Source organism: Vulpes lagopus, chromosome X, assembly GCF_018345385.1.
Source record: "Vulpes lagopus strain Blue_001 chromosome X, ASM1834538v1, whole genome shotgun sequence".
NCBI classification, from domain to species: domain Eukaryota; kingdom Metazoa; phylum Chordata; class Mammalia; order Carnivora; family Canidae; genus Vulpes; species Vulpes lagopus.
Window position 1 is genome coordinate 14870806 of NC_054848.1, and position 25189 is coordinate 14895994.

Below are 25189 nucleotides of genomic sequence, written 5' to 3' on the forward strand. Positions count from 1 at the left end.
AAAGTATTTTCTAATTTCCCTTGTGGTTTCTTCTTCAACCCATATATTATTTAGCAGCATGTTATTTAATTTCTGCATATTTGTGAATTTCTCATATTTCTTTCTTGCATTGATTTCTGCTTAAATTCAATTTTGGTTGGAGAACACACTTTATATGATTTAAATCCTTTTAAAACATAGTGAGGCTTTTTAAAATGGGCAGTGTATGGTCTATCTTGGAGAATGCTCCATGTGCTCTTAAGAAGAAAATGTATTCCATTCCAGCTGAATGGAATGTTTTATATATACATACATATGTGTATATATATATTTATACACACACATACACATATATCTCTGTCTTTGAATATATTTATAATAGTTGCTTTGAAATCTTTGTCTGCTAAGTCAACATCTAATCCCCTCAAAGGCAATTTTTATTGCCTGCTTGTTTTTCCTGTGTATTTTTTTCTTTGCATGTCTTGTAACATTTTTGTTGAAAGCTGGGCATTTTAAGTAATATACTGTTGTTAGCCTTCAATTGCTAGCTGATTGTGCTATTGTTCTTAACAATGCCCTAGGGCTCACAAATAGCTCCCCGATCTGATCCCATTAAAGTCTAAAGTCAGTCTCTTCTGCAGGGGCAGGGTATGACCATCTTTGAGGCTTATTCTGGCCCTAGGAGGGCTCTGCTCATCTGCCTCTTTCCCTAATTTTGTGAAACTTTCATCCAGTCTACTTGAGCTAATAGTATCATAGAACCATCAGCTTTCTTCTAATTGCTTACTTCCAAGAAGCCTCTTGGTGATTTCTTGACTCTGTACTCATACCTTGGCTGCTGAAAATGTTGACTAAAATGTGATTTCTGTTGTAAAATATCCTCTAATCAATGAGGAAAAAGACAGAGAGAGGTGGGGTGGGGATAGAGAGGGAAGGAGAAGGGGTAGTAAGAGAGAAATAGAATTCATCAATGGCTTGTGCATCTAAAGTATTTGAAAATTAAGAAGGTACAAGAGACAACCTATAGCAAGTAGGAAAGGATGCCTCCTTAAATTCTGACATCCAAACTCCAAAGACCAAAGGTTAGAACAAGCACTGCTAGGGTTATGGTGAATAAAAAGGATGATGCCAAAGAGATTGGAGTTGCACAAAAAGAAAATTCTGGCCACTGGAAGCCTAGATAAGTTAGAATTCTAGAGAGATGGAGCCTTAAGAAGTGGGAGGAGGAGACTGGCAGTCATTATTCTGTACTAGAACTTCTCACCACCCAACAATAGAGATGAGGCATCTTGCAGACTCCGTGCACATGACTGGAGCTGACACAGGTAAAATGGACCAGAATCTCATTCCCAATATTTTAGTAATTTCAGTTGTATCCTTAATTTTCTTCTCTCAGTTGCCGGTACTAAGTGGGTATGCATACTTTAGTTAGCTAGAGTTGAAATTTCCAGATAAAACCAGATTTCATACTTTATTTCTCAATATCTATGAGCTATGTTATAATAAAGGTCATAGGCTCTCTATTTGTCCCATACTCACAGAAGTGCATCATTCTTGGCCGAGTGCTATAATTTAAGTTTTATTTTATCACTGAGATGTGGGGGATATATGTACTCATAGCTAAGTCACTGTATAGAGACAAGGGTGATACCCTTCTTTTAGGACAGACTTGCAACAGGAAGACCAGAGAGGTTTAAAAAATAATTTGAATAATTTATTTCCTGAGTGACTCCCTTCTCTTAATTCATTCATTTAACAAGTATTTATTGAACATCTGCTATGTGTCAGTCACTATTCTAGACTTTTGAGAATGCCAGTGACTAAAGATCTATTACCTCATGAAGCTTACATTCTAGGGGGAGGAGTTAAATAGTATAACAACAAGCAAGTAAATTATATAATATGTTAAGTGGAGAGTTCTATGGAAAAAAATTAAAACTAGAACAAGGTTATGAGTATCAGGAGAACTGGAGGTAGAGGACAGAGTTGTAATTTTAAATAGGGTAGTCAGCCTCATTGTGCAGGCTCCCAAGGGGGCAATGGCTTGTTTGTAGTCACTTGGCTAGTCACTGAGTGATAGAGCAGGATGTGATGCCTGGTATGACTTTAATGTCCATGCTCCTTTTCTGAAGGGAAAGATGGCTTCAGAGTGATAGGGGGTCTCAAGAAGGAAATGAACTGCTCTAGTTTCTCCTCATCCAGTGAGGCAATGGGCAAACAAGGAGTAGGCCTCTAAAGCAATTTAGGTATTACTGGAAGGTTTGGGTTAAGCACAGCTTTTAAAACAACTTGTTCAAAAGCTGGAAGGAAGACACATGACTAAGGGAAAATACAAAGGAATAGTGAATCTATAGGATTAGTGTCTTAAAAGAGAAGCATTTAGATACACCTTTCAGAGCTATTAACTCTCCCACAAAGCATACTTTTGGGAACTGGATTATTTAGAGCTGCAGACAAGCACAGGGCACTTCTGCTGGATTTATTTTGGATTTGGAAGGTTTAAACGCTGAGACACAAATAGATTTTTGTTCACCAGGTCATGTAAAAACTGTCATTCAGTAAAACTTTTCCAATTTTTCATTAGAACATTTTCAGGAAGGAATATTATAAATAACTATTCTTTCATGCACTTACCACTCACAAGGCCCTTGCTTTTCAGAGGAGAGGACGTTGTTGGAAGGAAAGAGACTGTCTGCTGAGGAATCTGTTTCAACAACAAATCTATATTGTAGCCACAGTCTGGGTAAACCTAGTCAAGTGACTGAATTCTAGACAGAAAGAAGAAATGCAAATTCATGGAATGGATAATTCTGAAGACATTCATTTCTATAAGACTCATACCCCTTTTGACTTTGAATCAAAGAAAAATGAATGTTAGATATATCTTTCTTATTTCATTGATGAGCCAACTTAAGCGCAAATAGGTTAAATGATTTGCCCAACATGACACAGGTGACACTTGAAGAACTAACTCCTTGGTCAGTGCTTATTCTAGTCCAAGAGTCCATTATATATACATTTAATTTATATAAGTTTCAACTATATGTATATGGTAAAAAGAAAAGTATGTAAAAATTTATTTCCATAGAAGTTATTTATCCCATTATACATTATCACATACATAAAATATTAACACATCCATATTATTGTATAGGATTGTATATACAAAATCATGTATAGTGTGCATTAAGGGTAATTTTGGCTATAAATGACTTGCATCTCATGTGAGAATTTAAAACTTAATCCCCTCCTTATACAACACAATTCCTTGTTTCTGCCTTCATTATACTAAAGGTCAAATCAAGATGCCCAAACATGAATTCATAGTGTAAGAGCCAGATATGACAATGCAAGTGTTGGTTTTGTTATAAACACCAACAAGATAAATGGGTTTCATTGTATTTGTTTGTAGGGTAGGATTGTGCCTATGTTGGAATTCAGTGGGGGAGAAAGGAGAACCCTGGTCTGAATCTTCTTTGGGTGGTTTTCACTCTCACTGCAATCAATCATCAAAAACTCTGCAGGTGTCTGGTTTGTGCCTGACAGAGTGTTGCCATAAGTTCGGACCAGGTGCTAAACATTCCAGAGTTCTCCTACCAGTTCTGTTCTTCTCTCCACCTCGCTGTCTTTTTCCTCACTTATTTCTAACTCCCCTTCAATACCAAACCTATAAATGAGTGCATTGTCCAGTTTACTGGGACAACCATTTCTGGTCTTCTTGTTAAGTCCCGACTTGGACCTGCTTGAATAACTGCAGAACTTAAAATGTATGATCCTTCAAGCCTGCAGAACAAAAACATGGAAAATACAGACTGTGAAAATCATAGTCTGTTAGAATTTTGAGATATTTTACAAGTCATCTGGCCCAAACCCCTGATTTTAAAGATCTAGAAACTGAGACCCAGGTTTTCTTGAGGCTGCACAGCTTTAGTGACAAAGCTAGTTTTTCTCACTACTGCTTAAACTCCTATAGGAATTTAAATAAAGAAACATGATATGTGGATCAGAGTGATGAAAAATATTCTTAGAAACTTGAATCTTCAGTCTTGGGCATCATGTAGCCTGCATTTACCTCTTTCAGCCCCTAAATCTAAAATACTTATGGATATAGGAGGACACATTTTGGAAACCAGTCAGTGGCTAAATGTATTGCTGAAGCTGAGAATGTTCTTATCAATGGGACAAAAAGGGAAGGAGATGACTTAGGAAATATTCTTGGACGAACGCTTGTCTATATTTGTGGTAGGAAAAGCCTTCCTCATGCCATCTGCTCCAAGAGGACAAAAACCAGGGCCAAAGCCACAGCTGGGAGACCTACCTTATCTCTTTGAACATATTACGAACCTCTAATGTGTGTCCCTTGTGGGGAGTTGCTTTCTCCTTAGAACATGACAATGAAGTTCTTTTAAGAGAAAACACCTTGGCAGATTCAGCAATTGTGAACCAATCATGACGAGATTTTTAAAGACAGACAAAGGCAAGGGCTTATTCTTCATGATTACAAAGTACCGCTATACTGGTTATTGAGGATGAGGCAGAGAGGGACTGCGGTGGCTGTGGGCATGACAATTATTGTGGAAAAAGATCATGGAGGAGATGAGTCTGAAACAAGTTTGAAGGAGGAACGAGAAATAGTTAGACTCTGGAATAACTTGGGTTAATATTTCTGGCAAATAAGTTGGAATCTAGAAAGACAGACTCTCACTTGTAAATAGTGGCCTAATCTGGTCTGTTGTTCAAAGGTTATCGATATTCTATGGAGTGATCCCAGAGGCAAAAGAGGCTGTTACCCAAACACAAGTCGAGGAGGGGGCTGCTACTTTGGACCTGATATTACCTCCAAGGTTCTTAATAAATACCAGTTGAAGATGCTCATTAGGTCTCATGAATGTAAGCCTGAAGGGTATGAAATCTGCCATGATGGGAAGGTAAGCTAACATTGTTGGTGACATCATCACACACATCCTGGCCCCAAGCAGTCTTTCTTCACAGGATGTGTCTGACCCAAGGTCCATGGGAAGGTGTCTTCCCCAGGACCAAAACAGAAGGCGGTGCTTTGGTAGACAGAGTTCAGACAGGTTGTTTGAAGGGGCCTCCCTGTACCTCACCCTAAGAGATGTTTGGCTTGTTTCCCTGATCTTCCCTAATCCCAGAGATAGAAATTCTGACATGTTGCTCTAAGTACACCCACAGACAGGCTTCCTTCTGTATGAATCGAAAGGCAACTCTCCAGCACAGTGTGGTTAGGAATGTACTTGCCCTCACAGAGCACTTCAAAGGCAGCGGCGAATCCAGTTCGCTTTGACCTTTTGTGCTTTCCCTGTATAGGGCAGAGCCACACAACACACCTCCTTTCCACTCACGAGTGGGTGAGCTCTAGCGAGTCCCTGCCATGGTCAGTTCAGCTGCAGGCACTAGAATGGAGTGTGTTGTGCTCCTTCAGTGGTGTCTGGTAAGGCTGGAAGAGGGTGGAGGAATGGGTTTCTTGTTCCAAGTTGTCTTGGGATGTCCCTTTTCTACCAGAGAAGAGCAATAAATAAAACAGAATACCAAATTTGTGGCATCTCTTTCTATTTCAAGACTTTTGCTTTTCTTAACTCCATTAGTTCATTTTCAGCTCATGCTAATGCTGTGAGATAGTGAAGGCAAGTATTATTTAAGGTTTCTTTGTACTAAGAAAACAGAGAAAATAGCTTGTCTGAAGCAGCAGGCTGATGAGGGCAGAGCTGAGCCCAAGCCAGGTTGTCTGTCAACCAGTGTTACCCTGCCATCTTCCACCATGGCCTCAAGGCTGGTTCCTTCCCAGCAGAGTGGTCCTGGGCCACTCTGTATTCTGGCCACCTTTTTCTGTCCCCTTAAAGGACAGGTTTTGTGCAGGGCCCCAAGCCCTTTACACCAATCAGCTTTAAGCAAAAGAAAAAGGCATACTAGACAAGTTTTATTTTGAACACTCAGATATCACAAGGAAAGAAAACAAAAGCTTTACTCGCTTGGAAAATTAGAATTTGCAAAACCAAGCATTAAGTAGAATTTGGAGATTCGGAACTGAAATTGTACACAGGATTGCAAGGCTTTCCACTGCGGGGATGAGTGGGTACAAGTGAGCATTCCCAGGGACACGGACTTAAAAGCCTTGCTGCTCTCCAATGGAATCACAGAAAATCCTGTCAGACTTGGATAATTTGTATGGATTTGGGACCTTCTTTGATTTTTGCTTTTTTAGGAATTGAGCTATCTCTGCCTTTATTGAAGGACCTTTTGAGAACTAACTACGTGACCCTGGCCCTCTTTTTCTTTAATCAGGTTGTCACTGTATTTTCTGCTTCTAATTATTATGAAGAAGGCAGCAATCGAGGAGCTTACATCAAACTGTGCAGTGGTATGAACCTTCGATTTTTCCAGTACCAAGTAACTAAGGCAACGTGCTTGAGGCCTCTTTACCAAAGGTGTGTATGCTCTAAGAATTCTGAGCACTGGTACTGGTAGCCAAGTAGAACCAGTCCAGAGTGATTAAGAGTGGCCACAAGAGGGAAGATAACTACTTACTGGTTACTCATGGGTATAAACACAGTAAGGTTAGTTTCAGACACCAAGGGGTGAATGCATTCATATTTGAATCCAAGAGGAGTAATTTTCAATTCATATGTTCTTTAAATGGGTAAAGCCATCAGTGTCCACGGGCAGCCTCTAACTGAATGTAAAGAAACGAAGGTCCCCACATCCACCCAGCCTTCCCTGTCCCCCAAACAGCCCTGTGTGCTCTTGTCTCTTGGTCTCTTTACCTAGAAGCATATGTGACAAGAGTTGAGTGTCTCTCCATGTGATGGCATCCATAGCTTATCTTACTTTTCTCCATTTAACATGATGTTCTTGAGAAGTTTTCACTATAAAATTAATGTGTTTATTGTTTGTTTCTTTTTTAAAGATTTTATTTATTTGTTCATGAGAGACACAGAGAAAGGCAGAGACATAGGCAGAGGGAGAAGCAGGCTCCCTGAGGGGAGCCTGATGTGGGACTCCAGGACCCCAGAATCACAACCTGCGCCTAAAGCAGAGGCTCAACCACCGAGCCACTCAGGTACCCCAAAGTTGACCCAATTTAAAATACACAATTCACCAATAATATATTTACAGAGTTGTGCAACCATCATCATAATCTAGTTTTTAAACATTTTTGCCATCCTAAAAGACAACTTGAACCCATTGGCAGTCACTCACCAGTCACCTCCTCCTAGCATACAATACAGTGATTGAACAATTCCAAACATCAATCCTGTGCTCATGACAAGTACATTCCTTAAATGCCATCACCTTTTTAATCCATCCCTCCCATCCCTCCCCTCTGGCAACCATCAGTTTGTTCTCTGTAGTTAAGGGTCTATTTCTTGGTTTGCCTCTCCCTCTTTCCTTTGCTCATTTGTTTTGTTCCTTAAATTTCACATAGGAGTGAAATCATAGAGTATTTGTCTTTCTATGACTGACTTACCTCACTTAGCATTGTGCTCTCTAGTTCTATCCATGTCACTGCAAATGACAAGATTTCATTCTTTTTTAGGACTGGGTAATTGTGCATTGTGTATATGTACCACTATTCTTTATCCATTCACTAGTCGGTGGACACTTGTGTTGCTTCTGTATCTTGGCCATTGTAAATAATGCTGCTATAAACTAGGGGTGCTTGTATCTCTTGGAATTAGTGTTCTTGTATTCTTTGGATAGGTACCTGGTAGTGTGATGGGTGAATTATAAGGTATTTCTATTTTTAACTTTTTGAGGAACCTCCATACTGTTTTCCACAGTGGCTGCACCAGTTTGCACTCCCACGAATGGTGCACGAGGGTTCCTTTTTCTCCGCATCTTTGCCAACGCTTATTGTTTCTTGTGTTGTTGATTTTAGCCATTCTGATAGGTGTGAGCTGATATCTCATTGTGGTTTTGATTTGCATTTCCCTGATGATGAGTGACGTTGAACATCATCTGGATGTCTTCTTTGGAGAAATGTCTGTTCTTGTCTTCTGCCCATTTTTAAACTGGATTATTTGTTTTCTGAGTGTTTAGTTTGATAAGTTCTTTTTTTTTAAGATTTTATTTATTTATTCATGAGAGACACGGCCGGGGGGGTTGGTGCACAGAGACACAGGCATAGGCAGAAGCAGGCTCCATGTAGGGAACCCGACGTGGGACTCGATCCTGGGACTCCAGGATCATGCCCTGGGCTGAAGGCAGGCACCAAACCACAGAGCCACCCAGGCGTCCCAATAAGTTTTTTATATACTTTGGATACTAACCTTTTGTGAGATAGGTCATTTGCAAATATCTTCTTCTATTCCACAGGCTGCTTTTTAGTTGTGTTGATTGTTTCCTTCACTGTGGAGAAGCTTTTTATTTTGATATAGTCCCAATAGTTTTGCTTTTGTTTCCCTTGCCTTAGAAGACCTATCTAGAAAAAGTTGCTATGGCCAATGCCAGAGAGGTTACTGCCTGTGCTCTTTTCTAGGATTTTTATGGTTTCAGGTCTTATATTTAGGATTTTATTCCATTTTGAGCTTATTTTTATGTATGATGTAATAAAGTGGTTTCATTCTTTGCCTGTAGCTGTCTAGTTTTCTCAACACCATTAGTTGAAGAGACTTTTTCCCATTGCATATTCTTTCCTGCTTTGTCAAAGATTAATTAACCATATAATTGTTGATTTATTTCTGGGTTTTCTATTCTGTTCTATTGATCTGTGTCTATTTTTGTGCCAGTGACATATTGTTTGGATCACTACAACTTTGTAAGGTAACTTGAAGTCTGGAATTGTGATAACTCCAGTTTTGTTTTTCTTTTTCAAGATTCTTTTGGCTTGAATAGTTCATATTTTCTTTGACCATTCATCAGATCATCAATGGAAATTTGGGTTATTTCCACTTTTTGGCTATTATAATTAATAATGTTTTGAACATTGGTAGGTAGATTTTCTGCATACATGTTTTCATTTCTCTTGGGTATATAACCTGAAAGTGGAATTATTAGATTGTATGGTAACTCTATATTTAACATTTTGAATAACTTGCAAGCTTTTTTCCCAAGGATCTGCATGATTTTACATTCCTACCAGCAGTGTATGAGGATTCTAATTTTCCACATCCTTGCCAACCCTTATTATAATCTTTTTTATTGTAGCCATCTTAGTGAATGTGGGACTCTCAATGTGGTTTTGATTTTCATTTTTTTAATGACCATTGATGTTGAGGACCTTTGTATGTGCTTATTGGACATTTGCATATCTTCTTGGAGAAATATTTATATCAGATCCCTTTTCAATTTTTTTTTAAAGATTTTATTTGTTCATGAGAGACATAGAGAGAAGCAGAGATACAAGCAGAGGAGAAGGAGGCTCCATGCAGGGAGCCCGATGTGGGACTCAATTCCGGGACTCCAGGATCATGCCCTGGGCTGAAGGCAGGCACTAAACCACTGAGCCACCCAGGGATCCCCTCTTTTCAATTTTTAATTGAGTTATTACTCTTTTAATTATGGTTGTGTTAGAATTCTTTATATATCCTATATATACATCGTTTATTAGATAAATGATTTACAAAAAAAAGATAAATGATTTACAGATAGTATCTCTCATTCTGTGGGGTATCTTTTCCCTTTCTTGATGGTATTATTTGCAGCACAAAAATTTTTAATTTTGATGAAATCCAATCTCTCTCTCTCTCTCTCTCTTTTTTGGTTGTGCTCTTGGTGTTGTATCTAAGAAGCCATTACCCAGCCCAAAGATATGAGGATTTATTCCTATATTATCTTCTAAGAATTTTATAGATTAAGCACTTACATTTGAATATCCTATCCACTTTGAGTTATTTTTTGTGTATTGTGTGAGGTAGGGCTCTAACTTTATACTTTTACATGTGGATATCCAGTTTCCCAGCATCATCAGTTAGAAAGACTGTTCTTCTCCCATTTAATTGTCTTGGCACATTTGTCAAAAGTCAATTACCCATAAAGGTATAGGTTATTTCTGGACTTTAAATTGTATTCCACTGATCTATAGGTCTATCCTAATGCAAGTAACACAGCGTCCTGATTACTGTAGCTTTGTAGTAAGTTTTGAAACTAGGAAATATGAGTCGAACTTTGTTCCTATTTTTTAAGACTGTTTCAGTTATTCTGGCACCCTGGCATTTCCATATGAATTTTAGAATCAGTTTGTCAACTCCTACAAAAATGCCAACTAGGATTTTGAGAGGGATTATTTTAAATCTATAGATGTATTTGGTGGCCATTGACATTTTATTTTTATAGTTAAGGTTTTAATAATTAACTTATTAATTAATTAATTTATTTCTTGGGGAGGGAAGGCAGAGGGGAAGGAGAGAGAGAATCCTAAGGAGACTCCCCACTAAGCGCAAAGCCCAACATGGGCTCAGTCTAACGACCTTGAGATCATGACCCTGAGATCATGACCTGAGCCAAAAACAAGAGTCAGACACTTAACAGATTGACCCACCCAGGTACCCCTGGCTATTGCTATTTTAACAATATTAGGTCTTCGAGTCTGTGAACGTAGAATATTGCTCCATTATTTACAGCTTTAATTTCCTTGAACAAAGTTTTGGTTTTTCAGTGTAAAAATCTTGGATTTCTTTTGTTAAATTCATTTCTAAGCATTTTATTCTTTTTGGTGCTGTAGTAAGTAGAATTGCTTTCTTAATTTACATTTTTGGATTGTTCATTTCTAGGTACAGAAGTACAATTGATTTTTGTATGTTCAATCTTGATTAACTTGTTTACTAGTTCTAATAGTTTTTAGTAGATTCCTTGGGATTTTTATATACAAGATCATATGATTTCTGAATGAAAAATAATTTTGCTTCTTTTCCAATCTGGATGCCTTTAACTACTTTTTCTTGCTTAATTGCCCTGGCTAGACCCTCTTAGACTAATGTTGACTAGAAGTAGTGAAAGCAGATAGCCTTGCTTTGTTCCTGATCTTAAGAGGGATACATCAGTCTTTCACCATTAAGTATATCAGCTGTGTGTTTTATGTAGATGCCCCTCATTAGGTTGAGGAACTTCTCTTCTATATCTAATTTGTTGAATGTTTTTATCATGAAAGAGTGTTAGAGTTTGTCAAATGCTTTTTCTGCATCTATTGAGATGATCATGTGGTTTTGGTTCTTTATTAATATGGTGTATTACATTTGTTAATTTCAGTTTTTTTAAAAAGATCTTATTTATTTATTCATGAGAGACAGAGAGAGACAGAGACAGAGACATAAGCAGAGGGAGAAGCAGGCTCCATGCAGGGAGCCCGATGTAGGACTCAATCCTGAGACTCTGGAATCATGCTCTGAGCCGAAGGCAGACACTCAACTGCTGAGCCACCCAGGTGTCCCTGTTCATTTCAGATATTAAACAAACATTGCGTTCCTGGGATAAATCCCACTTGTACATGATATATGATCCTTTTTATATATTGCTGGATGCGGTTTGCTAGTATTTTGTTGAGGATTTTCCATCTACATTCATTTTTTTTTCAAATTAAAAAAAATGTCAAGGGCAGCCCCGGTGGTGCAGCGGTTTAGCGCCGCCTGCAGCCCAGGGCGTGATCCTGAAGTCCCGGGATCGAGTCCCACGTTGGGCTCCCTGCATGGAGCCTGCTTCTCCCTCTGCCTGTGTCTCTGCCTCTCTCTCTCTAGCTGTGTCTCTATGAATAAATAAACAAAATCTTTAAAAAATAAAAAAATAAAAAAATAAAAAAAATTTCAAGTAATCTCTATGCCCAACATGGGGCTCAAACTCATAACCCTGAGATCAAGAGTTGTGTATGCTTTACTGACTGAGCCAACCAAATTCCCCTCCTTCTATATTCATAAGAGATGTTACAATAATATGTAGTTGTCTTGTGATCTTTGGTTTTGGTATCAGGATAAAATACTGGCTTCATATAATAAGATGGGTAATATGCCCACCTCTTCTATTTTTGGAAGAGTTTGTGAATGATTGATATTAATTCTTCTTTAAATATTTGGTAGACTTCACTAGTGAAACCATCTCATCCTGAGCTTTTCTTCATGAGAAGTTGTTTGATTACTTATTCCATCTTTTCATCTATTCCAAGTATGTTCAAGTTTTCTATTTCTTCTTAGTTTTGGTAGCATGTATCTTTATGGAAATTTGTCCATTTCATCTGGATTATCTAATTTGTTGGTGTACGATTGCTTACAGTATTCCCTTTTAATCTTTTATTTCTGTGAGGTCAGTTGTGATGACCCCCTCTTTCATTCCTGATTTTAGAAATTTGAGTTCTTTCTTTTTTTCTTGGTCAGTCTAGCTAAAGTTTTGTCAGTTTTATTGATCTTTTCAAAGAACAGATTTTTGGCTTCATCAATTTTCTCTATTGTTTTTTGTTTCTATTTCATTTACAGGCATACCTCAGAGATATTGCAGGCTCAGTTTCAGACCAGCAAATATTACAATAAAGCAAGTCAAGAGAAATTTTCAGTTTCCCAGTGCATATAAAGTTATATTATACTGTAGTCTGTTAAGTATGTAATAGCATATCTAAAAAACAATGTATATACTTTAATTTTAAAATACTCTATCACTAAAAAAAATGCTTATCATCATCTGAGCTTTTGGCCAGTCATAATCTTTCTGGTGGAGGGTGTTGCCTCAATCTTGATGGCCGCTAACTGATCAGGGTGATGGCTGGTGAAGTTTGGGGCAGCTGTGACAATTTCTTAAAATAAGACAACAATGAAATTTGCTAAATTGATTGGCTATTCCTTTTATGAATGATTTCTCTGTAGCACGCAATGCTGTTTGACAGCACTTTACCCACAGTAACTTATTTCAGAATTGAAGCCAGTCCTCTCAAACCCTGCTGCTGCTTTATCAACTAAATGTATATAGTATTTCAAACGCTTTGTTGTCATTTCAATAATCTTCACAGCATCTTCATCAGGAGTAGATTTGTCTCAAGAAACTACTTTCTTTGCTCATCCATAAGAAGCAATTCATCATCCACTCAAGTTTAATCATGACAGCAATGCAGTCACATCTTCAGGTTCCACTTCTAGTTCTCTTGTTGTTTCCACCACATCTGCAGTGACTTCCTTCACCAAAGTCTTGAAACCCTCAAAGTCATCCATGAGGGTTGGAATCAACTTCTTCCAAACTCCTGTTGATGTTGATATTTGACCTCTTCCCATGAATCACGAATGTTCATAATGGCATCTACAATAATGAATCCTTTCCAGAAGGTTTTCAATTTACTTTTCCCAGATCAATCGGAGGAATCATGATCTATGGCAGCTATAGCCTTACAAAAATGTATTTCTTAAATAATAAGATTTGAAAGTCTAAATTCCAACTTGATCCATGAGCTTCAGAATGAATGTTGTATTAGCAGTCACAAAAACATCAATCTCACTATATGTCTCCATCAGAGCTCTCAGGTGACCAAGTGCATTGTCAGTGAGCAGTCATATTTTGAAAGGAATTTTTTTTCTGAGCAGTAGGCCTCAACAATGGGCTTTAATATATTCAGTAAACCATGTTATAAATAGGTGTGCTGTCATTTAGGCTCTCTTTATCCATTTATAGAGCACAGGCAGAGTGGATTAAGCATAATTCTCAAAGACCCTAGGATTTTCAGAATGGCAAATAAACATTGGTGTCAACTTAAAGTCACAGTTGCATTAGCCCCTAACAGAGTCAATCTGTTCTTGGAAGCTTTGAAGCCAGGCACTGACTTCTCCTCCCTAGCTAGGAAAGTCCTAGATGGCATCTTCTTCCAAGAGAAGGCTGTTTCATCTGCATTGAAAATCTGTTGTTTAGTGGAGTCACCTTCATTAATTATTTTAGCTAGATTTTCTGGATAACTTCCTATAGCTTCTATATCGGCACTTGCTGCTTTACCTTGAACTTTAATATCGTGGAGATGGCTTCTTTCCTTAAACCTTGTGAACTGACCTTTGCTAGTTTCAAATCTTTTTTCTGCAGCTTCCTCACCTCTTTCAATCTTCATAGAATTGAAGGGAGTTAGGACTTTGCTCTGGATTAGGCTTTGGTTTAAGAGAATATTATGGCTGCTTTAAGCTTCTATCCAGACCACACAGACTTTCTCCATATCAGCAGTAAGGCTGTCTTATTTTCTTTTTTTAAGGTTTTTATTTATTTATTCATGAGAAACACACACACACACACACACACACACAGAGGCAGAGACACAGGCAGAGGGAGAAGCAGGCCCCATGTAGGGAGCCCGATGTGGGACTCGATCCCGGGACTCCAGGGCCGAAGGCAGGTGCTAAACCGCTGACCTACCCAGGAATCACAGCTGTTTCATTTTGTTATCATTTGAGTTTATTGGAATCGCACTTTTAATTATTTCCTTCAAAAATTTTTTTTTGCATTCACAACTTGACTAACTTTTTGATACAAGAGGCTTAGTTTTCAGCCTCTCTTGGCTTCAACATGCCTTCCTCACTAAGCTTAGTCATTTCTAGTTTTTTACTTAAAGTGAGGAGCACCTGGCTGCCTCAGTCAGAAGAGCATGCTACTCTTGATCTCGAGGTTGTGAGTTTGAGCTGCACATTGAGTGTAGATTACTAAAAAAATAAATAAACTTAAAAAAATATAAAGGGAGAGACCTGTGACTCCTCCTCTCACTTGAACACTTAGAAGCCATTGCAGGGTTATTAATTGGTCTAATTTCTATATTGCTGTGTCTCAGAGAATAGGAAAGCTCAAGGAGAGGGAGAGAGGTGAGGGGATGGCTGGTCAATAGAGCAGTCAGAACAGATATTTATCAATTAAGTTGGCTGTGTTGTATGGGCATAGTTTGTGGCACACCAAAACAATTACAATACTAACATTAAAGATTACTGATCATAGGTCACTATAACAAATAAAATAGGGCAGCCCTGGTGGTGCAGCAGTTTAGTGCTGCCTGCAGCCCAGGGTGTGATCCTGGAGATTCGAGATCGAGTCCCACGTCGGGCTCCCTGCATGGAGCCTGCTTCTCCCTCTGCCTCTCTCTTTCTCTCTCTCTCTTTCCCTCTCTCTCTCTCTTTCTGTCTCTCATGAATAGATAAATAAAATCTTTAAAAAAAAAACAAATAATATTGGAAAGGTTTGAGATATTGTATTACCAAAACATGATACAGAGACACAAAGTGAGCAAAATGCTATTTGAAAATTGGCACTGATAGACTTGCTAGATTCAGGGTTGTCACAAACTTTCAATATTATAAATACCTGTGAAATACAATAAAACATTTACGCCTGCAGTTTTTCTCTATTCTTTGTTCTTTCTATCCCTCTTTCGGTTTACTCTTTTTTTTTCTTTCTAGTTTTAGAAGGCAGAGATTATATTATCGATTTGAGATAACATAGACATTTAGAGCCATAAATTTTCCTTTAAGCACTGCTTTAGTTGTCTCATATGTTTTGACATGTTGTATTTTAATCTTCATTTATCTTAAAGTATTTTCTAACTTCTCTTGTGATTTCTTCTTTGCCCCATTCTTATTTAAGATTATGATGTTTAATTTCCTTGTATTTGGGATTTCCCCAAATTTCTTTCTGTTACTAATCTCTAATTTATTCCTTTTGTAGTCAGAAAAGATACTTTGTATGATTTTAATCATGTTAAATCTATTGAGACATATTGTGGCCTAGCATAGGGTCTATTGTGGAGAATATTCCATATGTGCTTTAGAAAAATGTATACTCTGCTGTTGTTGGAGGGAGTACTTTATTTATAGTGCTCTTCAAGTATTTTATATCCTTATGTATTTTCTGCCTCATTGTTTTATCCATTGTTGAAAGTAGAATATTGAAGTCCCCGACTATTATTGTTGTTAAAGTGTCTATTTCTCCCTTCCGTTCTTACCATTTTTACTTCATATAGTTTTGGGCTCTATTGTTAGGTTTGTATATGTTTATAATTGTTTTATCTTCTTGTCTGATTCTTATCATTATAAAATATCCCTCTTTATCTTTAGTAACAAATTTTGTCTTCAAGTCTATTCTGCTATTAGTAGAGCCACTCTAACTCTCTTATGTTTGATGTTTGCATAGTACATCTTTTGCTGTTGTTGTTCTTTCAAGCTCTTTGTATCTTTGAAACTAAAGCATATCTCCTGCAGAAAACATATAGTTGGGTCTCTTTGTAAAAATCCAGTCTCACAGTCCCCACTTTTTTATTTTTAAAAATCTATTCACATATGCTGTTATTATTGATATGGTTGGATTTACCTCTGCCATTTTGCTTTTTTGGGGAGGGGGTATATGACTCATAGCTACATTGTTCCTTTCTTCCTCCTTTATTTAGAATTTATTTTGGGGGAATCTGGGTGGCCCAGGTGGCTGGACATCTGCCTTGGGCTCAAGTCATGGTCCCAGGATCCTGGGATTGAGCCCTGCATACTGCTCGCTGCTCAGTGAGTAGCCTGCTTCTCCATCTCCCTTTGCCCCTCCCCCTGTGTGTGCTCTCTCACTCTCTCTCTTTCTCACATAAATAAAATCTTTTTTTTTTTTTTTTTTTTTTTTTAAAGAGGGACGCCTGGGTGGCTCAGCAGTTGAGCATCTGCCTTCGGCTCAGGGCATGATCCTGGGATCTGGGATTGAGTCCTGCATCGGGCTCCTTGCAGGAAGCCTGCTTCTCCCTCTGCCTGTGTCTCTGCCTCTCTCTCTCTGTGTCTCTCATGAATAAATAAATAAAGTCTTTAAAAAAATTATTTTTGTAAATGGTCTAAGGTAGTTTAGCATCCAGACAGATAACTATTCTAGTACTATGTTTTAAAAAAAAAAAATTGCCCTTCTCTGTTGAATTGTAATACCTTCTTTGTCATATATATTTTTCCCATATATAGTTCCCTATGTTTATGTAATTTCTATTATGTTCTGCTCATGCATCTGTCTTCTCTTGTGTCAATACCTGCTGTTTGGTTTTAGCAACTTCACAGTAAATTTTAATGTGTGCTTATAGCAAGTCCTTCTTTGTTATTCTTGTTTTCAAAATTATCTCGGATATGCTCAGACATCAATTGCTCATATAAATCTTTGAAATCAAAAAGAGAACACCAGTGGTAATCCTTTTAAGATTTCACAATGCGTGTACACACATACATACATATATAAATATTGACCACCTAGTAACATGGTATGTGTGAAATTAGGCAATCCATTTGAAGTAGAAACTGGTACGTGGTAACATAGTACATTAAAACAAGACACAATGGGATGATTTATATGTCTTTCACCTAATAATTATTTTGTTAACATAGGGTGCATACTATTGAAAGTAGTGCCATCAGGATATTAAAAGAGAGAATGATTTCACGAAAAACTGATCTCATTCGTGCTTTCCAACTTCAAGACCGCAGTAAATCAGGTAATAAAATTATGTAATGCTTACCATTTCTTAACATACCAGCTTACATACATATCAGTTTTCATTTTTTTTTATTTTACTTTCTTAGGATTTCAGTTTTCTATTTTTACTAGCAAGGAAAGATAGAGATAAAAATAAAATATAATCCATTATGTGTTTGAAAAAAGCCATATTCCTCCTTTGCAGTAAGTTTCTTTCAACTTAAAACAACAACTCTTCTATCCTGGTAGTGTCTCAGACTAGATACTCTGTAAGACCCTCCTGTTAAGAAACAGCTAGGTTCTAGAGGACACAGATTTTTAATACAGCTACCAGCCTCACAGTAAGATAAATATCTAGGAAACATTTTCTTTCCTCATGAAAGGTTTTTTGAAACCACATGTGTGAACATGGAGCAGAAAGCAAGCACAAAATGGTAGACTATCTTGAGGGCAAATGCTAATTTTGGTGCAGCACTCAATCCTGAGACTAAACCACAGGATAATAGAGAGATGGATAAACTGAATCTGAGGCTTCTACACTAAGCCTGGACCCTCAAAGTGGCTAAAGTAGGCCTGTGTTTGTAGTGCCCCCTGACTCTTGGAAAGCAAATGAAAATCCATGTTCAAAGGATGCATCCCTAATTTTGGCCACTAGTATATCCAAAGACTGAGATCACCCATGAGCTTAAAACCAAAGATCATGAAATAAACAAGGAGACTAGCTACCATGAGCAAGAGTCAACAGAAACAACAAACTACAGATTTAGTTTCCTAAAGACATCAGATATTAGAAATATTAAATACAAATAAAAACTAAGAAATATTTAAAGAAACAAAAGATGGAATTGCAGACATGAATTTGAAAATGATTTGAAAAAGAACCAAATAGATATAAAAATATACTTGTTTAAAAAAACCATAATGAATGGGTTAAACAGAAGATTAGATACTGCTTATGAAAGAATTAGAAAGATTAAGAGTTATGGACAGCGAAATAAAGTCTAATATACATCTACTCAGGGTCCCAGGAAGAGAGAATATAAGAGAGGATATATTTGACATGATAATGGCTGAGACTTTCCAGACTGATGAGCAACTCAAATTCACAGGTAGAGAGGTACAGTGTTTCTCAAACAGGATAAAAAAAATTAAACCCACACACATACACACCTGTGGAGAAACTACAGAGCACAAACAGCAAATAAAAATATCTTAAAAGCAGAGAGAAATACACACTACTACAAAGACAAAACAATTAGACTGTTATCAGACTTCTCAATAGTTGCAATAGAAGCCAGTAGACAATGGACTCATATGTACAAAATATGGAAAATAACATTTAGAAAAATATAGAACATGAAAACACTAACAAAACCAAAGTTGGAACAACTCTATTAATATTAGACAAAGTAGACTTCAAGGAAATATATATTACTAGAAATAAAAAGGGACACTTTATAATGATAAAATGTTCAGTTTTCCAATTGAATCCATTCTAAATGTGCATGTACCTATTCATATGGCCTCAAAAATATGTAAAACAAAAATGGACAGAACAAATAGAAGTAGAAAAATCTACCATCATAGTGGGAGATTTTAATACCTCCTTTAACTAAATGAATTAACTGACAAAAAGATTAGCAGATTTTTCCTAAAAAATATATATATAGAACCTTGCACCCAACGTTGCAGAATACACATTTTTGTCAAGCACAAATGGAATACTTACAAAAGTTGACTATAAACTGGAACAGAAAGCAAATCTCAACAAATTTTGTATTGGAAACATACAGAATACATTTTCTGTTAGAGTGAATTGACAGAAGGTAGCCAGAAAGTTCCCTGGGGCTTGGAAATGACCAATACGCTTCTAAATAACCCTTAGATTGAAGGAGAAATAACAGTGGAAATTAGAATTCTGCAACTGAATGATAATGAAAATGCAACATATCAAAACTTGTAACATGCAAGTTAGAGAAGCACTGAACATGCATATATTTTAAATTTTAAAAGATGAAACTATAATCAACAAAGTAAAAAAATAAAGGGTTTTTTAAAGAAACTGGTAAAGTTTTATAAAAACTGGTAAGGAGACAGAGAAAGAAAACTAATGCCAGAATTGAAAGGGGAAATGTTACTACAGACTTTACAGATATTAAAAAGCTCATAAGATGTATTATAGAAACTCTTATGCTAATAATTGACACTTTAGATTAAATGACAAATTCCTAAAATATGTACACACACACATGCACAATAAAACCGACACGAAAAGAAAATATGAACAATCCTATAGCTGTTGAAGAAAATGGATCTGAAATTTTGAAAATTTCCACAAAGAAAACTTAGTTCAGATAGCTCCATTAGCCACTACAATATGCATTTAAGAATAAAATCAGTATTACAAAACTCTTCAGAGAATGGAAATAGAAAGAACATTTCCAAGATTATTTTAGGAGGTCAGCATAACCTTGGTACCAAAATCTAGCAAGAACATTATGGAAAAGAAAAGTTTAAGGCTAATCTCACACATAAATTTAGATGAAAAAGCTCCTAAATGAAATATTAGCAAAAGGTTAACATTTCACAACCAAGTTTGGTTTATTCTAGAAATGTTAGGAATTCTAGGCTGTTTTGACATTAAGAAACCAATCAGTGTAATTCACTGCTTTGACAAAATTAAAGAAGTCATGATTCTCTCAAAATAAGAAAAATTTTTTGGATTTATTTTACCTTGGTTTCATGGTTTTAGAAAATACTTAGAAAACTAAAAATAGAAGCAAATTTCCTTAATTTCATAAAGGAAATCTTACCAAAGCCTATAGAAAATAGCACACTTGATGGAGTAATGAACCTTTTCTTTGGGATGCCTGGGTGACTCAGTGTTTGAGGTCTGCCTTCAGCCCAGGGCATGATCCTGGAGTCCCAGGATCGAGTCCCACATCAGGGTCCCTGCATGGAGCCCACCTCTCTCTCTGCCTATGTCTCTGCCTCTCTGTCTGTCTCTCATGAATAAATAAATATAATCTTTTTTTTAAAAGAAACCTTTTCTTCTAAGATTGGGAATGAGAGAAAGATGCTGAATAATTCCTATCCCCCAGTGTGTCTACATCCTAATCCCTAGAATCTGCAAATGTTACCTCATATGGCTAAAGGAATTTTGCAGATGTGATTAAAATAATGATTTTGACCTAGGGAGACTATCCTGCATTATCTAGGTGGAATTGATATAATCACAATGGTCCTTATAAGAGGGATGTAGGAGGAGTTGGAGTCAGAAGAGAAGGTGATATGATGATGGAAGCAAATATAGAAATGATACACCCTGAAAACGGAGGAAGGTACCCCAAGCCAAAGAATATAGGCAGCCTTTAGAAGCTGAAAAGGGGAAGAAATTGGATCCTCTTGTTAGTTTCCCAAAGGAACCTGCCCTGCTGACAATTTGGCTTAGCCCAGCAAAAACAGATTTTGGACTTCTAATCTCCAGAACTGTAATAAATTTGTGTTATTTTTAAGCCAAGGGTAATTTGTTACAGCAGCAATAGGAAACTAATACAGGTGTCTACTCTCAAGATTGTTCAACACTGTACTAGGGATGCTAGCTATTGCAATAAGGCAAGTTAAATAAGATGATAAGAATTAGAAAGAAATAAATAAAATATTACTATGTGTAGACAACATAATTGAGTATATAGAAAACCAAAATAAAGATACAAAAAATATTAGAATTAATAAGTGAATTTAACAAGTTGTAGAATGAAATGGATTGCATTTCTATATATTAGTGAATCTGTTAGAGTCTATTTGGGAGACAGAAACCACAGCAATAATTTGAATTGGGAAATTTATCTTTTTTTTAAGATTTTATTTATTTATTCATGAGAGACACAGAGAGAGAGAGGCAGAGACACAAGCAGAGGGAGAAGCAGGCTCCCTGTAGGGAGCCTGATGTGGGACTCGATCCCAGGTCTCCAGGATCACGCCCTGGGCGAAAGGTGGCGCTAAACCGCTGAGCCACCCGGGCTCCCAAATAGGGAAATTTAACATAAAGAATTATTAACTAGTAAAATGTGATTAAATTACTAAAATGGCTAAAAGAGAACTCTAAAGAAACTGTAGGGAACAGCTACTATCTCTAAGGCTGAGAGAGTATATGCAAAGAAGGAAAAAACTTGAAAGAATCCCTTACTCCCACCAAGGCTAAGATTCAGACCTTACTGGAGAGAGAGTGACAGTGGGCCACTAGATGGGGTGAAAGTTCACTAAGATGCTCATGTCAAAGCTAGTCTATAGCTGGTAGGCCAGGACTGAAGAGGATGGAGCTACCCACTGGGATGCCAGCAAAACCCATTCTGGGCAGTGTACCACTGTGTCTCCCACACATTCCTGGCAAGGAAGCCATTTACTGTGGTGTCAGTGAAGTCGACTAGAGAGTGGGTGCCAATGCATTTCCCACACACCTCTGGCAACCATGCTGTGCTGTAAAAGCAAGAAGGAAAGCATACCAGCAGTATTTCTTCTGCCAAGTGTTGGAGCATTCTTCCTGTACCCTCTACTGACATTATACCAGCTGCCAAAAAAGAAATATTTACAGGGTTCAGTTCCAGTATCACAAAATAGGGCAAAGAAGGGTAGATTTGGAACTGAGTAGGAGTAACTGATAATTGGGATAGCTAGGAATTAACTTTTAGATAATGAAAATCTTAAAAGATATCATTCACAGCAGATAATCAAGTGCTGAGGAAGGAACCTAATGATTGATGTATGAGATTTCTAAAATATTATTAAGAGAAATTAAAAAGGACTCAAATAAATGGGTAGATATTACGGTGTTCAAGGGCTAAAGTTGTCAGGATATAAATTCTCTTCAAATTGAGCTATAGGTTCATTGCACCAAAATGTCATGTACAGAAATGTTCTTAGCAACACTGTTTGTAATAGCCCCAGACTGGGGATAACCTAATGTCCATCAACAGTAGAATGGATATATAAATTGAGTGTATTCACACCATGGAATACTATACACCAATGACAATGAAGATGTTAAAACTGAATGGAACAACATGGCTGACTCTCATGAACTTAGTGTTGAGCAAAAGAAGCCAGTCTCCCTCCAAAATATATACTTGGTGATTCTACTTACACATAGATCAAAACAGACAAAAGGTAAATTATCATGTTAGAAATCAAGGTAGCAGCTCTCAGGAAAGTGGGAGGTGGTATGAATATTGGCAATATTCTATTTCTTTTTTTTTTAAACTTTGAGTTTTTATTTAAACTCCAGTTAATATACAGTGTAATATTAGTTTCAGATGTACAATATAGTGTTTCAACACTTCCACACATCACCTGGTGCTCATCGTGACAAGTCCACTCCTTAATCCCCATCACCTGTTTAACCCTATCCTCCCACCCTTCTCCTCTAGTAACCATCAGTGTGTTCTCTAGAGTTAAGAATCTGTTTCTTGGCTATGTTTCTTGGTTTGCCCCTTTGCTCGTTTGTTTTGTTTCTTAAATTTCGCATGAGTGAAATCATATGGTATTTGGCAGTGTTCTAGTTCTTGCCCTTGCTGGTGGCTACATAGAACTCCCTTTGTGATAATTCACTGAGCTCTGTATTTTTTTTTTTTGAGCTCTGTATTTGTTTTGTGAACTTCTCTGTATGTATTAAACCTTAATTTTAAAAGAAGAATTATGGCTAAGAGACACATGAAAAGATGCTCAACACCACTCATCATCAGGGAAATGCAAATCAAAACCACAATGATCTATCACCTCATACCTGTCAAGATGGCTAAAGTCAACAGCACAAGAAACAATAGGTGTTGGCAAGGATGTGGAGAAAAAGGAACCCTCGTGCACCATTCATGGGAATGCAAACTGGTGCAGCCACTGTGGAAAACAGTAGGGAGGTTCCTCAAAAAGTTAAACATATAAATATCTTATAATCCAGCAATCACACTACTGGGTACCTACCCAAGGAATACAAGAACACTAATTCAAAGGGATACATGCACCCCTACTTTATAGCAGCATTATTTACAATGGCCAAGATACAGAAGCAACACAAGTGTCCACGGACTAGTGAATGGATAAAGAATAGTGGTATATATATACAATGTACTATTACCCACCCATAAGAAAGAATGAAATCTGGGGCACCTGCATGGCTCAGTGGTTGAGCTTCAGCCTTTGGCTCAGGTCATGATCTTGGGGCCCTGGGATGGAGTCCTACATCGGGCTCCCTGCAGGGAGCCTGCTTCTCCCTCTGCCTGTGTCTCTGCCTCTCTCTCTCTCTCTCTGTCTCTCATGAATAAATAAATAAAATCTTTTTTTTTTTTTTTTTTTTAAATTTTTTTATTTATTTATGATAGTCACAGAGAGAGAGAGAGAGAGAGACGCAGAGACACAGGCGGAGGGAGAAGCAGGCTCCATGCACTGGGAGCCTGATGTGGGATTCGATCCCGGGTCTCCAGGATCGCGCCCTGGGCCAAAGGCAGGCGCCAAACCGCTGCGCCACCCAGGGATCCCCTAAATAAAATCTTTAAAAGAAAAAAAAAGAATGAAATCTTGCCATTTGCAGTGACATGGATGAACTAGAGAGTACTATGCTAAGTGAGATAAGTCAGTCAGAGAAAGACAAATATCATATGATTTCACTCCTATGTGAAATTTAAGAAACAAAACAAGCAAAGGGAAAAAATGGGAGAGAGAAAGACAAATCAAGAAAGAGGCTCTTAACTCTAGAGAACAAACTGAAGATTACTGGGGGGTGGGGGGGTGGGGGGCGATGGGTGAAGCCTGTGATGGTAACTAAGCAGCGCACTGGTCATGATGAGCACCAGATGATGTATGGAAGTGTGGAATTACTAAATTATACACCAGAGCTGTGGTGCCTGGTGGGACAAATCACAAACGGAAACAAGATGCACCCAGGCCTCAAAATCCCAGGCTGCTCACTGGCTCTGCCAAGTAGGTTGCATTTCTTTATCAAATTATTAACCAATGATATGGGCTTTGTTGTTGTTAGGAAAACTTCCTATGGGCCAGTGGGCTTTTTCCATGGAGAACATTTTGGGACTGAACTTACCATGGAGATCCCTGAGTCCACATCTGGTAACGACAGACAAAAATGGAAATATCAACTACATGTCCAGCTTCGAGGATATCCACATTCAGAAACCTGTGAAAGAGGCAAGTGAAACGTAGCCCCAGCTAAAATCTGGCTGGAGTGATGAGGCACCTGGGTGGCTCAGTTGGTTAAGCATTGGACTCTTGGTTTCAGCTCAGGTCATGATCTCGTGGATGGTGGGATCAAGCCCCACACTGAGCTCCTCACTCAGTAAGGACTCTGAAATTCTCTCTCTCCCTCTGCTGCTCCCCAGCCCTCATCCAGTTGTGTATGTGTTCTCTCTCTCTCTTAAAAAACAAACAAAACAAAACAAAAGTGGCTGGAGCAAAACACCCTTAAGAAGATCTATTAGAAGAGCTTAGTCCTTTGAAAAGTTGAGAAGTGGGAATCAACTAATAGATGGGTGGAACAGTTTTGGGAAAGGCCTGAGAGGGCTGTCCCAGGTACATTGTGATCCACTCGGGGAAATTGTGCCTTCTAAGGATAGGCAAAATGGAAAAAGGAGGAAAAGCTGCAAGCAAATCCATGTCAAATATATGATTCTTATCTGACATGCTGTCCAACAGAAGGGAAGATATGACTTCCATTCTTTTATACTACTCTCCCCTTAACATACTCAACAGAGTCCCTATTAAACTGTAAGAGTATAGACTTGCTGACATGACATTTTATGCCTTAAAGATTTATAGAATTTAGACTGTC

The 25189-nt window shown here is 37.7% G+C and overlaps 1 protein-coding gene across 1 annotated transcript in view; it reads left to right on the forward strand.

The window, feature by feature from the left end:
• PPEF1 (protein phosphatase with EF-hand domain 1) overlaps positions 1 to 25189 on the forward strand; it is a 122779-nt gene that overhangs the window by 94698 nt on the left and 2892 nt on the right. Inside the window, exons 13-16 of the mRNA XM_041740360.1 lie at positions 4722 to 4907; positions 6283 to 6425; positions 17268 to 17374; positions 24386 to 24549. Of these exons, the coding sequence (XP_041596294.1) occupies positions 4722 to 4907; positions 6283 to 6425; positions 17268 to 17374; positions 24386 to 24549 (600 nt within the window). The remainder of the gene's footprint in view (positions 1 to 4721; positions 4908 to 6282; positions 6426 to 17267; positions 17375 to 24385; positions 24550 to 25189) is intronic.